The 16,086-nt window shown below is 39.1% G+C and overlaps 1 protein-coding gene and 1 long non-coding RNA gene across 3 annotated transcripts in view; one reads left to right on the top strand and one right to left on the bottom strand.

Annotated features, from left to right (window-relative positions):
- The window catches only part of LOC142140965 (uncharacterized), a 203,572-nt gene extending 194,022 nt beyond the window's left edge, over positions 1–9,550 (bottom strand). For both annotated transcript variants that reach the window (XR_012688591.1, XR_012688590.1), the window contains exon 1: positions 9,319–9,550. This is a non-coding gene — a long non-coding RNA (uncharacterized LOC142140965). The remainder of the gene's footprint in view (positions 1–9,318) is intronic.
- Positions 7,825–15,610, top strand: LOC142140964 (putative tRNA methyltransferase 9B). The gene is made up of 4 exons (XM_075198988.1): positions 7,825–8,272; positions 9,897–10,093; positions 13,450–13,623; positions 14,256–15,610. Exons 2-4 carry the CDS (start codon positions 9,940–9,942, stop codon positions 15,227–15,229), a joined length of 1,302 nt encoding a protein of 433 aa, XP_075055089.1. The 5' UTR covers positions 7,825–8,272; positions 9,897–9,939; the 3' UTR covers positions 15,230–15,610.
- Positions 15,611–16,086: the final 476 nt, after the last annotated feature.

Here is a 16,086-nt window from a genome sequence, read left to right as displayed (position 1 = left end):
CTGAGCCACACTGAATGGAAAAGATGCCGTCTGATACAATAAATGCACAATACCACCAACATACCAGATGTATCATTCTCCCTCCACCAGTCTTCTCCCCAAATCCGCAGAACAAATAATTACTTTATAAAAACAAAAAAGACTTGTTTGGCTTTTAATTTCCAGAACCCCTAGGTTGTCTTTTAGCTGACATTCACTACACCCTGCTGTATAATGATAATACAGAAATTACTCAAATTATGCCTTAGTTTTATCTATTAATAAATTATTTCCACCCTTTTGAAGGATTTCATTGTGTTTTGTTGCAGATCCCTCTCTACCTCCAATTACTCTAATACCATAAGGTTGAAAAGCAGTGTTACTAAAGCTCTCGTAGGCTGTATCCAGTATCACGTAATATATTTCTATGAAATCAACAGATTTGTACTTTTTAATTCAAGCTTTAATAAATAAAATCCATGATCCTCTAATAATATATACAAGTCGTAGTTTGCATACAAGCTATGTTAACCCTTTGACTACTAGTTTGCATGCTCATACCTCATAACATTTCAGTCCAACGACAGTGGGCGTGGTCATGTCAGAATGGGGCCGTGGTCACACCCCAGAGGGCTGCCTACAACTTGCAAAGCCAATTAGACAGCTCCCTTCCCCAGCATTCCCACCCGCGGGACAAACATGCACTTTTTAGAATAAATATCTCGGAGGTTGAGACATAATAAGGGTTTGTTGTGGGATGTTTGTGGTGTGATTACACACATTTCTGTTGCCAGTGTCAGAGTGTGCAGCTAGTAGGGGAGAGAGAATAACCTCTCTGGTGGCCGCACACAAATCGCCTATAGTAAGTGTGTGCATTTGACATTACAGGGCAGACAGAATATGGCAGCACAGTATGTATTAGTACTATGCCATATGAAACCAACACTCCTTACCAGGACTTCCTTAAGCACAACCCACAATGGGTGTGTTTAAGTGGATGAGGGTGTGGCCTGCATATATGTGCCATGTAAGCACTGCTAGTGGTGGCACTCCTTAAACCTGTAATATTATTATTGTTTAAATAGCACTAACACGTCTCTCAGGAGACAAATTGAATATTTCACAACAACACAGCAGGAACTTTCAATGAATGGGAAGGTGAGAAGGTCGTGCTCACAAGAACGTATCATTTTAAGATGGTTTGTCTTCAAATGCTTCAGGAAGCAAAAATAAATGAACTGAAACCCAGTAGGGCAGGACATCGCCGCTGTTCTACGTGATCAATTCAGAAATTGGATGCAATAAAGTCTGACATACAGTATTTCTTGTATTACAAGTTTGACTGAACAATGACATGTCAACGCCTTTTCTATAGAGTCAAAATGACGAGTCCACACCCAATACATCAAGAGCAATGGAGAGTGTGTGTCTATAACATGTGGAGAAATCTGAGTGATCTTTCATCAATTACATAACTTTTAAGATCATTTTCAAGTTATAATTATAAGTGTTCCTGTTATTTATATTCATCAAGAACATACACCCTAAACATAATTATCTGCTTCCGTTCTCCGTTATATTACAACTGCAGTTACCTGTCAAACGTAATAAATCAATGGGAATAATGTACAAATATAAGAGTCTAATATAATCAGATAAAAGCACTAAATATTTATATAGGCTATTAATAAACTACAAGTAGGCAGTGTGTTGGAAAAGATACATCCATATATAAACACTTATATAGAAAATAGCCACTGTATGGGGCAGACTAGATTGATCAATCACTGCTATATTTCCATTTTTCTCACTCAGGACTGATAACTTTATTTATAATAAAAAAAAATAGTGGAAAAACTCATCATAAAGGAAAGTATGAAATGTGTTCAATAAAATAAGCAGCATTTATTTCTCTAAAGAATTTTGACAATTGTTCCTGCATGTTGTATTTGTGAAAACATTAATTAAAACTTGTTTATTGAGTTTTTAATTACTTTATTTCTTTACTTTTTTTATTTATATTCATTTTATCCATTACCAAAATCAATAGTTGATCCCTGGTTACTTTAAAAAATATATACATATGCAACCACCCTATTGGATAGGTCAGTTAGATAAAGACAGGAGTATATTTCTTTTTATAGAGTAACGATTGAAACATATTAAAATGGAGTGACAAATAGAACCATATGACCCATATATTTGTGCTACTCTTCATAACGAACATACTCTGTTTCTATGAATTGCAGATAAATCAATGGGATGCATTGTTCACTAAATACAATCATTATAATGATTTTACCTGCACACTCTGTAATGCGAGGACTGTCTATTACAAGAGTGCTTATCTCTCCCAGCATCAGTCTCCATGCCATAACTGAAAGCTACATCCCATCTTCTGACACTGCCATTCCTGCAGTCCATCCTTTACACACACTCCCTATACTGATCGCTGCCAGGGTGGTAGTTTAGGCATCTTATCTCCTGGCTGTACCTTCAGCATTATTCCCCCTGAAACCCCCCCCCCCCCCTCCCTCTCGTTATCTTACTTTTGGATTTACACCATATGTCTCTTCTACCCTAACCACCTCTATGTTGCAGACACCTACTGCTCCCAGGTCCCACCTCCCTCTTCCTTGACAACTTTACTGGTTCATTTTACCATTTCCTTCCATCTAACCACCCCACTCTCATTCTTGGGAACTTCAACATCCCTGTTAACAACCCTACTGGGACTTCTGCCTCAAAACTCCTTTTCCTCACCTCCGCTCTTTGTCTCACCCAGTGGACTAACACGCTGTGATGGCCACTCCCTGGACCTTATGTTCTCTTACCTCTGTGATATCTCCAATTTCTCTAACTCATTCTTTCTGCTCTCTGACCACAACCTCCTCTCTTTCTTCAACATCTCCATACCTCCTACTCCACCACTCAAAACCTCATGGACACTACGCAACCTGCATGCTCATGACCCCTCCTGCTTCCCTGTCACCCTTGATTCACTCTCTCCCCTCTCCTTCTTGTTCTACCCTAACACAGCAGTCTCCTTCTACAAATCCATTGACTCCACAGCCCTGGATGAAGCCGTCCTGCCACCGCACTTTGCCTCTGACATTCCAAGCCCCAACTATGCACTCCAAGCTCACTCACTACCTACAAAGGTGCTCCTGGTCTGCTAGGCATCTAAAGGAACTCCTGCTCCGATACCAACTTTATCCACTTAAAACTTTAAAATTCTTCCTGACTTCCAATTACACTGCCATCTCTCTTGCCAAAACCCTAATCTCATCCCAGTCCAACAACGCCAATTGCAACTTTTCCACCATCAATTCCATTCTCTGGCCTTTTTGAATGGCTAGTCTACAAATGTACACACTTTCTCGCTGTTGACTCTCTCCTTGATCCTTCAGAATTGGGTATTCACCATTTCCACTCCAACAAGACTGCTCTCAACAAAGGATACAAATGATCTACTTTTGGCTAAGTTGAAGGGCCACTTCTCCCTACTTTTGCCAGTTAACCTCTCTGCCACTGTTCACAAAATTGACCACCCACTCCTCCTTCATTCTTTTGGCCTTTATAGCACTATCCTTTACCGTCTTGCCTCCTACCTCTCCAATTGCTCCTTCAACGTCTCTTCCAATAGTATCACCTCTATGTAGTTGATATTCAAATCTACCTTTCCTCCCCTGACTTTCTTTCCTCTTCGGCTTGTCTGACTGCCTTTCCACTTGGATGGCTAAATACTACCTCAAGCTCAAAATATCCAAAACTGAGATTGTCATCTTTCCACAACCCATTGTTATGTCCCCTCCTCCTGTTTCTCTAAAAGTTGATAATATGACCCTCTTCACACATCAAGTCTCCTGCACAATCCTGTTACCTTCAACATTGCCCAAGTTCTCCCTTTCCTCTCCCTAGATGTCACCAATACCATCGTCCATGCTCTTGTCATCTCCCACCTTGATTATTTCTCCCTGTCTGGCCTCTTTGTCATGAGTCATCCCCCTGTAATCTGTCCTGAATGCGACATCACATCTAATCTCTCTATGCTAATGTTGCTCTTCCATTGTACCTCACTGCAAAGTTCTCCATCGGTTCCCTGTTCAATCCAGAATACAACTCAAGCTGCTTACCCTCACTCATAAAGCCCTCTTTGACATCTCCCCCTCCTACATTGCTGACCTTGTCAAAAAATCCTCCCCTACACGCCCACTCTATTCTGTTGATGACCTTCACCTCTCCTCCTCTCATTCATTTCACTCGCATTGCTCCCCACTTTTAGGCAAACATTTCTTTACTTTTATTTGACCCACTTTCAGTTACCTCAACACTGCAGTTTCAAAGATCCTGGTCTATAGATTATAGTGACACCTTCATTACTTGCAACCTGCGAAAGTACAAGACAATATACACACGGAAAACACATACTGTTACATGTCTAATCCTCTAAGTACTAGGGGATAAACAGAAAAATTACACAATTACATGCCTTGCCAGACACCACAGAAACCCCTCGTCTCAGTGTCTGTAACCGAAACTTTAATTAAAATATTTTATGCCTGCAGTTTCCAGATACAATGACAAAACATGATACCCGAAGACAAGAAAGGTCTGTCTAAGATGCCAGTTGGAGACAACAGATCTAAACTGCAACTATTATGAACCTGATATTGTACTGTGATAAGGAAAAGTCCTCACCTAGTAGACGCCTTTACTATAATTCAGAAGTCAATGCACGGATTTTCTTTTTAGTCCTGGAATCCTCGCTGCAGCATCTCGCCTCCAGTCACCATTAAATGATAAGGAAAAGATTGTACTATTTTCATGTATTGTTTAAATGATTTACTGCAATAGTGTATTTTTAATCAAGCATGATTACAGAGAAATGTGTACAGTGTCTGACATGGATATATATAAATAATATACCACTTACATATAATTAATTAGAGGCGTGCATAAATCAGTATACTATAAGATACTAACTAAAGGCTGTAGATGGCAGTTGCGCCACATATATTTTACAGAAAGATATGAGATCATGGGGTAAATGTATCAAGCTGAGAGTTTTCCGGCGGGTTTGAAAAAACAATCAGATTCTAGCTATCATTTATTTAGTACATTCTACAAAATGATAGCTAGAATCTGATTGGTTGCTATAGGCAACATCTCCACTTTTCAAACCCGCCGGAAAACTTCCAACTTGATACATTTACCCCCATGTTTGGTATTATTTAATACTTAATACAGAAATACATTTTGTAGTGATTAAAACAAATCTAGATGTCTTTGAAACTCGTGTGTTACTGAAAAATAATTTGTTTAGAACAAGCTAGACAAAATATATATAAGTCTCAATGTATTTTATTCTGTGTGAGAAAAATGTTTCACATGAATATAATTGCAACCATCATAAAAAATGCACGTGGAATAGCATGTCTGTGAACTGCTTAAAGTAACACAGAAATGATTTACGTATTGATGATACGCTAGGAAAATATATTTTTAGAAATCATGGTACTCTTTATTGTTTATTTATAGAACAACATGGATTAGACGCCGCCAGACAGTCGGCACAGGCATGTGGTACAAGTGAGTAATGCTATCACAAATGCAATTACAGGTAGCAGGAAAGCAAGTACAAATTCAAAGTGTGACTTAACAGTCAACATAGCGGTCACACAAAGAATTCAGAGCAGACCATCACAGGGGCAAATGAGGTAGTTAGGCAGGCAAGAGACACAGGGTGGGCAAGACCCTGCCCGAGAGAGCTTACATTCTAGATAAATTTAAAAAAATCAAAAAAATATTGTATGGGTGTTTAATAAGTGCTATAATTGACAAATCAGAAGTTATTCGGCAACAGCAATAAATGGGAGAACTTCAGACCTATCTAGTAGCAGACAAATTTTCTGTCACGTGTGGCTAGATGACCTCAGACTTCTTTCTCGGTAAAAGCAAAAGGGGCCTATGAGGATTATCCAAAAGGACAATCCTCGATATTGATGAAAGATTTTTACCGATATACAGATTGGGAGCAAAATGTGCCTTTTTGTGGCTGCCCTGCCAGCTGGTCGTAGGAAGGGTAGCAGAATGTGTTCTACAGAGAAATACTGCTGATGCTGTGACTGGTAGTTAAAATAAGAAGTGGCCCGAACCCCCTATTTCCAACCTGCCTGCAATCACTCTGCACCGAAAATGTGCAACGCCCCAGGGTGCTATTAAGGTTCCCTCGATGACTAGACTTTCTATCGTTGTGAGAAAATTATTTTACTGCAAGTTATTGAAAAATTGTGACCGTGGCAGCTGAATAATGTTTAGCTCCCCATTACACAGGCTGTCAGTGGTAAGAGTCGTCTTAATGCTTGCCAAGCCTCTCCTGGGACCCACTGCGCAAGCTTGAGCTGACACTGGCATACAAACTGGAACTAGATCCAGGACTTGGGCTTCCAGTTCAGATTCTACAAAAAATATTAAAGTTTAAAAAGAAGGCTTTACAGGGGGAAGCATCGCAGGAGGCCCGCAGCATTGGCTACCTGTCTGCGATAGCAGGTGATAACCGTTACAGGCTTTGGCAAACAGGGAGAAGGCTCAAAATCCTGTGAAAATACCCTTTTCGCAGGATTCAGGGCTTATGTCTCTTTCCAAATCACTTGTGGGAAATCGTATTTCATACTTACCAACTTTACAATGTTGGTATCCGGGAGCCTGCGGGGGAGGTGGGCGTCATGGGGGGGCGGGCCTCCAAAATATGTGTCATTTTGGACCCGCCCCCATGACGTCATGACGCAAAATGCGTCATTTGACAGTGGGGGCGGGGCCAAACGCCGCGATTCACCAGGAATCGCGGCGTTTGTGACCTAATTCTGCCCACTTCACTAGGAAGTGGGCAGATCCGGGATTTTGCCACACTCGCCCGGGAGTCCGGGAGACTCTCTCAAAATGCGGGAGTCTCCCGGACATTCCGGGAGAGTTGGCAAGTATGTCGTATTTACATGGTCACTCTTTGACATAGTTATTAAACAAATTGTTATTCAAATGCATTGTGCTTCTCCCCTTAACTGGAGAGAGCCAAGGGTTGTTTCATGCATCCATAATACAGAACATGCAAATAAATGCTGTTCACCATTTAAAAATGGTGGCAGGAGGGGGCAGTGGACACCCCAGACACAATCTTTTGATTGTCAGAGAAATGGAAGAGGCATGTAGCAGCCCCAGGGAGTGCGGCTATGGGAGGAGCAAATCAGTAAAACTTTTCAAGGGGGTGGTAGTGCAGCTTTAGAAACATAATAGTGGAATGCTCATTGCACACAGAGAAATGTTGCAGCCTTAAGACAGAAAAAAAATTGTTCTTCTGCACAAGCTAGCGAGAGACGCTTTAGAAGTAGTCATTATAGGTAATTGTGCCCGATGAGACTGACCTGCAACATTTTTAGAAGCCTGCACCTCAATTCATACTTACTTTGTAGTATTCTGTTTACATTTCTCACTGTGATCAATTTAACACATTTAATAAATGCACCCAAGTTGTTGGGACATGTAATGCACTATACTGGACTTTATTTCCTGCACTGCATAAAAGCCAAATGTAAAAAGCTGCAGTTCTATCTCCAACACAGAGTCCTACATTATCTGTGACACTACCAGGCTGGCGCATGAGGACTTCACATAACAAATCACACAGAGAGGGGATAACATCTGTCTCGCAAGGTTGGCTAACCTGTGGCACTCCAGGTGTTGTGAAACTACAATCCCCAGCATGCTTTGCAAATATATAGCAGATTATTGCTGGAAGGGTATGCTGGGACTTGTAGTTTCACAACACCTGGAGTGCCACAGGTTAGCTATTTAATCTTCACGCCCCATCTGCCCATTGTCCTTCCTCTTCTCTAATGACCTGCACTACAGCTCTTCACTCACTCTGGCTCTCAGCAGTGTCAATTATCTTTGAATACTCAACCCTACCTAATCTGTGTTTGTTTTGAACGCGATCAATAAGAATAAACCCACAGACTACAAGTTTCAGCTTGTCTGGAGACAGGACAAGTGTAAACTAGCACCACGTTTTGTCTCACTTCTCGGAGGAGTGGTTATCTGATTGCTGAATAAGCAAAGGGGACAGAGAGAGGCAGGACTACAGTGTCTGGCATTCACTGCACACCTGGCAGGGAAACTTTCATTCAGTTGGAGATCAGTTTCCTTTTGTTCAACTGTGTTTGTTTGTTGCAACAGGAAAGAGTTGCTAATTTTGGAGAAAACTACTACCAGACTGGCTGATTTTACCTTCATGCAGGTAACAAGTGTTATAGATTTTATGTTACTAAATATATGCTATTAATATTTAACATTCTCATTCTGTGATCCTTTCTTCCCAGCAACTGTAGTCTATTTTTATGTTGTTATTTTCTGAGTGATCTTGTTGTTCTTTTGTAAAAATGTAGTTCCTATTCATTTTATGACTGCAGGAACATTCATTAACCTCTATTAAAAAATTCAGCTCAGGCAATAGTAAATTAAGTGGGAACTTTGGGAGCAAAACATTTTGCACCAGGTAGAAGTCTTGTGTTAGAGGGTCTGCATTTTCCTATGTCACATAACATGAAGTTAGTGAATTATTATTGTTCTATAGACTAGACCACTGAATGATTAATTCTCTATTTATCAGACAATAAGCAATTACTGTAAACATAATACATAAGTAATACATAGATGCATTATTTTATTAGTGGCAGATAAGGTTTTTTTTGGCAGTACACTGGGGTCCCTGGTATCTAAATAAATGATTAGAACATAAGATTAAGGGCCTGATTCCTGTCTGAACGCAACTTGCATTTTTAAAAAGAACACGTAAATGTGCATTATTCCGAACCTATTTAAATCCAATCGGACCTCTAGATACGTTTCCATTTGAATCTGGGTGTAAGTATGCTCTGCCTAGACAGTACTTGCCTTGTGTAGACACATTGAACAGACTGCAGTATTTGCACATGAATATGTACAATATAAGGTGACATCAGAACGAATAAACTTTTATGTGATCATAAAATAGAGCAACAACTCTTAACAGTATAATCATTTATATATTTTTTTTTGTTACAAAAAATTATATAAAATTTATTTTTTACATTTACATAAAGATGCTTTCAGTGTGTACTGTACATACAATGTGTTTTTATAGTATATCTTAGCTGCATACAGTTCTGCGCTACCTAGTGGCACACATACGTGTATTTTTTTTTTAATTCAAAGACCATGCCAATTCAGTAATCGCTATCAGCCGGCATTTACACCTGCCCTGTAGTGGGTGCAAAAGATGGGAGTAAAAACGAGCATACTTACGACAAACACAGGACTTAGAATTGCCACCTCTGCGTCGCAACGCCTTTTCCTCCCCTGTTCCGCCTCTCAAGTCGTAGGGATTTGTAAGCGTCATTTGCGTTCAGACCTGAATTGCATTCATTGGCGTTATGTTCGTTTCTGGAACATGGTCAAACCGGATCTCATATTTAGCTGTGTTTTTATTTTTTATTATTGAGCAATAACTTGAGAAATGCCAGCAAATATTCATACCAACTAGGCATGTAAAATGTATACACTGCCTAGGGACCAAGGTAATCTGCCACCGATAGCATTTTCTTGAAGATTCTTTTTTTTTCTATCATCTTTACTTTTGATGACCGTCAGATGGTTATTGTATATCTAAGGTGCTGGTTCAGGTTTATTTAATACAGACCACAAGATTGCTGAAATCTCTGGGAGCTGTCTCTCTCACCAGCACATTGTACCTAATCAGGAGCTATGGTTACGGCAGATTACAGTTCTACAAGAACACCAATTTGGATTTTCAGTACATTACTGAGGATTTTTATCTTTATTATGCACTAAATAGTGGTATAAAATTGATATATTCCATGTAGCTTTAAGGTATTTCAGCTGTTTAATGAAGCAACAAGAACTGCAATGGAAAAGGAGGCAAACTACTTGGAAAAAAAACATGTACACAATGTGTATGAGAAGATTGCACCGTACTTCAATGACAAACGTTACAAAGCCTGGCCAAACGTACAAGAGTTCCTGTTGGCTCAGGAGCCGGGAAGTCTAATCGCTGACGTAGGTAAGCGCTTCAATTAAAATATTTTCACTCGATTGTTATGGGGTTTGAAGGACAAAATATTAACCCCAAAAAGAATTGAAAAAAATAAATGAAATGAGTAACATACAGACAAACCTTGGCCATTTTACCATAACTCTTTACATTTTTTCATTCAATAAAAAAATGATTCATTAAATTTACATATTGTAACACATGACACAAATCAATGCAAAGTTTACATATGAAAAGCATAAAAAAAGCATCCTAGTGCACAAGTCATAAATAGATATTAGCACATGTAACATGAGTGAAGCAAGACTAGAACCATAACAAGGCTGCAGTGTGAAGTTTATGGTTCTTGCATACAACCAGTGGTGGAAGAGGGGTTGTATAGGATGTATGGCATATCACCAATTCTCCCACTGCCTTCTTTGTAAATCTATCAAATTCCATTCACTTGTATTCCCATTACATTTTTCATACCGCCACTTCTAAATTTCCACTTCAACCACTTTATACACCACAAGGGTTATAACAGCCGACACAGAGTATTTACATAAAAGATGGATAGCTGAAGGTGTATGCAGGTATACAAAGTATTTATTTGACACACATTGCAGATGCTTCCCCAAGGTATCACTAAAATAGAATTGCAGGAACAGTGATAATAATTTTTACAAATCCTAAAACAAAATGTCAGTAGGATGACATACTGTGTGTATACTGATAATTCCTACGAGTGCAATAATTATCAACCATAAGTAAACTCACTGACCAAAAAAAGGGGTAATTTCTGGGGATCAGTAAAAATATTACATACTACAATAATGATCGATAATTACATAGAACGCGCCTGATTCAGAGAGACGTACACCTGTTTGAGTATGTATCTTTGTGTTTGTTCACACTGCACATGCTTAGAAAGTTAACATGTTCAACCGCGGTTATTTAGACCTTCGACCTTTTGCCACTTACAACTCCTTATGCTGGAAAAGTCGTAATAGGGGAGGGAAGGGGTGTTGTATTGTAAGCAATGTACAGCAAGGGTGTGTGCCGGCGATTGCATATGTATTCAGACTGGGAAGTAGTCACAGATACGATTGAAAAAGCTGTTTTATTTGCTGGTGGTCGGGTGCATGTGTAAGTACAGGATGATGGGAACCCCCAAACAAGCAAAATCCTTGTAGTTAGAGGCTTGGGAATGTTTCGCAGACGCTTATTGAGACTTTAGCAGTCACTCGGCCATACATTAGCAGAGGCGAACGCAGGATTTAGAAGGGGGGGTTTCCGCCCCCCCCCCCCCGGGAAAAAAAAATAGAGCGAGAGAGCTGCTGCGCATGCGCAGGAGCTCCATTTCAGCGAGTCTGAATTCTACAGCAGCCGCGGCGCTGTCAAGAAGCATCCGCGGCAGTGCTGTGTTATACTACAATACAGCACTGCCGCGGACGCTTCTTTGACAGCGATGCGGCTGATGTGGAGTACCGTTGGTTCCCGGAGGGGAGGGGTTTCTGGGGAACCAGAAACCCCCCCTGCGTGCGCCACTGATTAGGATATGCCAAGCATGTTGTACAAATATAAAGAAATTTTAAAAACAAAGATTCTAAGTGGTGCGTCTATTGTCAAGCGGATGTATCTGTTATTCATTCAGACCTAGATGGATCTTCACCTTAGAGTACAACGTGCATACGCATACAATTGCGTGCGCTCTGAATCAGGCACAATGAGTACCAAACAAGTGGTTTGGCCATAAATAATGTTAGACATTTTCAAATTCCCTTATTCCTAGTAAGTCGATACATTATCATGAGCATTGGGCCAAGACCACAACATGTATTCTTGTTATTGTTGGCGTTATTTTCAGAGAGTTATTTTTTCTATTTATTATGTTCTTCATACACATTAATGTATATTTATATTGTTTTGTTTAGAACGATTTGTGTATTAACAACAGGTGAATTTGTAATTAGACAAGTTTCCATATTCTCCACGTTTAAATCATTTAGAGGCTCTGAGTTTCACGGGAGCCAAGCAAAAAAATTGCAAGGGGCTTAAATATGGTAGATGAATCCAATCTTATCATATCTCGCTCTGCCAGAGAGCCAAAACATGTGGGTTTATCTTTGAAGCTATGAACTGTAGATTGTTTTTCTGTGATTGATGAGAAAAGTGAATGCATACTGCAATTTACATAGTTCAGGTTAAAACATATCAATTAAGTGACCTAACTTTGTCCTACATCCTCTTAATACACAAAGTCAGATGGCTATACTCTGCATTTGAATGGTTATTTGTGAAAGTACAGGAGTGACAATGAATTGTAGGTTTTCCTAATCCCAATTCATGAGGCAGCAATTACCTGTAATGCCTCATTTGAATACATGGCCTTTTAATTTTCCTCTTGCTGAAAGCGCTCAAAGTGAAATCAGAGGCTTGTAATTATTGTGGCATTACAAGCAGATTGCACTAGATAAGTGTATGGGAGTCAGGATAACTGGCTGGTAAAATTGGTGTATTAAGATAAATTGTTTTTTAAACTTTTACTAAGGAACTTTGTTTTGGGAGGTTATGGGGTGTACACAGGCTGGAAGGAAAACAAGTATAAAACACATATCATCAGTATGTTGTGTTTTGCAGTACTTAACATTTATACTTTTGTTCTAATACTTTGCATATTATTAGTTATCTCCTATAGATATCTGCCGCTATTTCTGATTTTTCTCTCATTGGCCCTGAATTGTCATCCTATAGTCACCTTTTGCCAAGACTGAATTTTTTCCAATGTTAATCAAACATGTTTAAAACAACATTCCCACAACACCAGTCTGACTTCCATGCACAACATTCACCCTAAGATTACTTCAGTGCACAAAATGGCTAGACTACATAACAGAGCCCCACACTGTGAACTATGGACTTAACCCATGCAGGTCAGATGGAGGCATTAATGTACGCTTTTCAGAGGCCCCCCCCCCCCCTCCCCCCTCAGCTGCAAGTAATGAATCGGCACAAGGTTGCATAGTCTTCGGGGCTGTGACTAAGCGGACCAACAGGAATCCCCCTCTTTCGGGCTCAGTCTGTATATTTAATCCATCCATCTGGAAACAAACCTAATAATTTAAAATACCTTGGCCACTTTTTTGGAAAATCCCTATATTGTATTATTTTGAATTTTTAGTCTGGCTTTGTTCCCTCTCACGCACATTTTGTTAAACCAAGTGATTTATGCCTGTCTTAAATATAGTGTGACTTATTTCTACACAATGTAGTGTTTGAAGTTCTTAAAAACATTTGCAATATATTGCATGGTTTCCATTTATGATTTTATGTGCAAATGTTCTTTTCTTTATTTGCGTCACTGCATTTTAATGTGTTTGTAGGTTGTGGCAACGGGAAATATCTGCATATTAACAGTCAAGCATTTAAAGTGGGCTGTGATTATTCCATTTCCTTGGCTGAGGCTGCCAGAAATCAAGGCTATGAAATAATAGTTTGTGATGGACTTCAACTCCCGTACCGTGATGGCTGCTTTGATGCTGTTCTATCTATAGCTGGTAAATTAATGGGTCCTTTATTTAGTATAAAATTAGAATCCTTGCTCATGCATTGATGTCATGTTGTTTTAGTGTAGTTGTGTAGAATATGTTTCATTATTCTATCTATCCATAAAAAATGTGAGGAATGTAATTAGCAGATTAGCTTTAGCCATACCAAGCCATGGACCTAGGCTCTTGAATCCAAATTTGGGAGCAACGGAGTTAAACTTATAATTTTTATACAAAGAGAGAGACTAGTGTCAATTTTGATAGCAGCCAATTAACCTTCTAGTATGTTTTTGGAGAGTGGGAGGAAACCGGAGCACCCGGAGGAAACCCACGCAAACACGGGGAGAACATACAAACTCCACACAGATAAGGCCACGGTCGGGAATTGAACTCATGATCCAGTGCTGTGAGGCAGAAGTGCTAACCACTTAGGCACTGTGCTGTCCTATATCCTTTACACCCAAAGCCAGTATCAATATTCGGCGCTCTAGTAGAAAATAACACCCTTTTATGGTTTTAGTGAACATCTTGCCATTAAATTGAAAATTTTAAATATATAAAGAATAAAATGGTTTTAAAAACCTGTATGCATATGTGTTCTATTATCTGTTAATAACATTTAACATTATATATTTTTTCAGTGATCCACCATTTTTCAACCAAGGAACGTCGCATTCGAGCCATTAAAGAGATGGCGCGAATATTGAGAGTGGGCGGACAGATGATGATTTACGTATGGGCAATGGAACAGGAAAGAAGGAAATTTGAGAAGCAAGATTTACTTATACCATGGAACATGGAGACAAGTTCACAAAACATTTCTGAAAAACTGGAGAGTTCTATGGAACCAGACTTCGAGAACCTCTTACTAAACAAGTCGTTCAGCAAGATTGATACCCCCATAAAACAGAGGACTAAAAGCTCCTCATTTGTTGGCGAGACTCTCTCCTCACTTCAGAAAGGACTTAATTCATCAAGGTTTTTAGCACGATCTTTAGATTCAGGACTGGATGTGAAGTGTGGCGGTAGCGACCAAAAGCATCATAGCATACTTGGCAGACTGTATGATTACTGTACGGAGATGAAAAACTGTACAAATACATTACCTTCCAAACCATCACATTTCTTAAGGAGTTTTGGCGACTTTCTACCAAAATACTTGCAAAACCTTGAGACTAATACGAATAAGGTCACTGAATTATTGGCATTCCCACTGGCTAATATAAAATGTCCCAAGTCTTCAAATGCAGAGTCTACCAATGTAACAATAAAAGACTTCAGCAAAGTTCCTTTACCAGATCTGGTATCTACCGGCAATGATTCAACTGATCTAAAACATTGTATTACTTTGAAATATGCAGAACCTTGTGAGAATAGTGGTGAAAACAAAAAAGAAGGATCCTGCCTCATCTCCGACAGCGATTATAAGAAAGTTTCACAATATCATCAGCAAGGTGAAAATAATGGCTGGCTGCGCTACTATCACATATTTAAGCAGGGTGAACTTAGAGACCTCATAGAACACTACGTTCCCGAGCTTCATGTAGTACAGACATTCTTTGATCATTCCAATTGGTGTGTTATTGTACAAAAGAATCAACTGTGGAAGATTTAATATGCAGCCAACTCCAGTGAACACAACTGAAATGTCTGTGCCAATTTATATATTTCATGTTTTTTTATTACACATTATTTTTATTTATATAAAGTGCCAACATCTTCCAATGGGCCATTTTATGTTCCTTATTTTTTAATATTTTATGTTATATCTGTATTTTAACATTGTTCGTTATTTGCTTTTACTACAAACAACCTTTTTTAAATAAATATTTGCACCAAAGCAGTTAATAAGTTTGTAGTCAGGCAAAGCCTAAAGAGTTATCTGTCCAGCAGATCTGTGATCAGTACTCTCTGTGCACTTATGCTGTGGAACAGGTTTTTACAGTATTTATATTTATAGAGCTTTTATCATGGTCATAAATTGGTGTCCTTGAATAAGATATCATTGCTTGATGACCTGTTTCTATTGTTTTAATTATACTACAAGAATGTCTAAAATAGATCTGAAATATAAACATACTGTCTAAAACCATTAACCTACCTTTCTATTACGACTACTTGAACCAAGATATAAACAATACCGCAAATAGCACCCTGCCACATGAATGACATGCTTCATATAAGTGCTTTACACAATTAACGGCCCCAGTGCACTATTGTGTTTGGCGAGTCTAAATGGTATTTTTCAGTGAAGTACCATCTAGTGTGTTAATGGAATGCATAATGCGCACAATTCAGTAATTTCAGTTTATATATTTGGCATTTGTACTTCTGAATTGATAAAATATGTCTCTTTTTTGGTAGGAGCCCTGATTATATGGCTACTCTCACAAGAAACAGGTTGGGTATCATCTTACAAATGGTGGTCCAGTGTGTGAGACCAAAGCAAACGATCCTAATTAGTTGGAGATT

The sequence above is a fragment of the Mixophyes fleayi genome, chromosome 2, assembly GCF_038048845.1.
Source record: "Mixophyes fleayi isolate aMixFle1 chromosome 2, aMixFle1.hap1, whole genome shotgun sequence".
NCBI classification, from domain to species: Eukaryota; Metazoa; Chordata; class Amphibia; order Anura; family Limnodynastidae; genus Mixophyes; species Mixophyes fleayi.
Note: the sequence above shows the minus strand (reverse complement) of the source record. Positions and strands in the feature narration are given on the sequence as shown.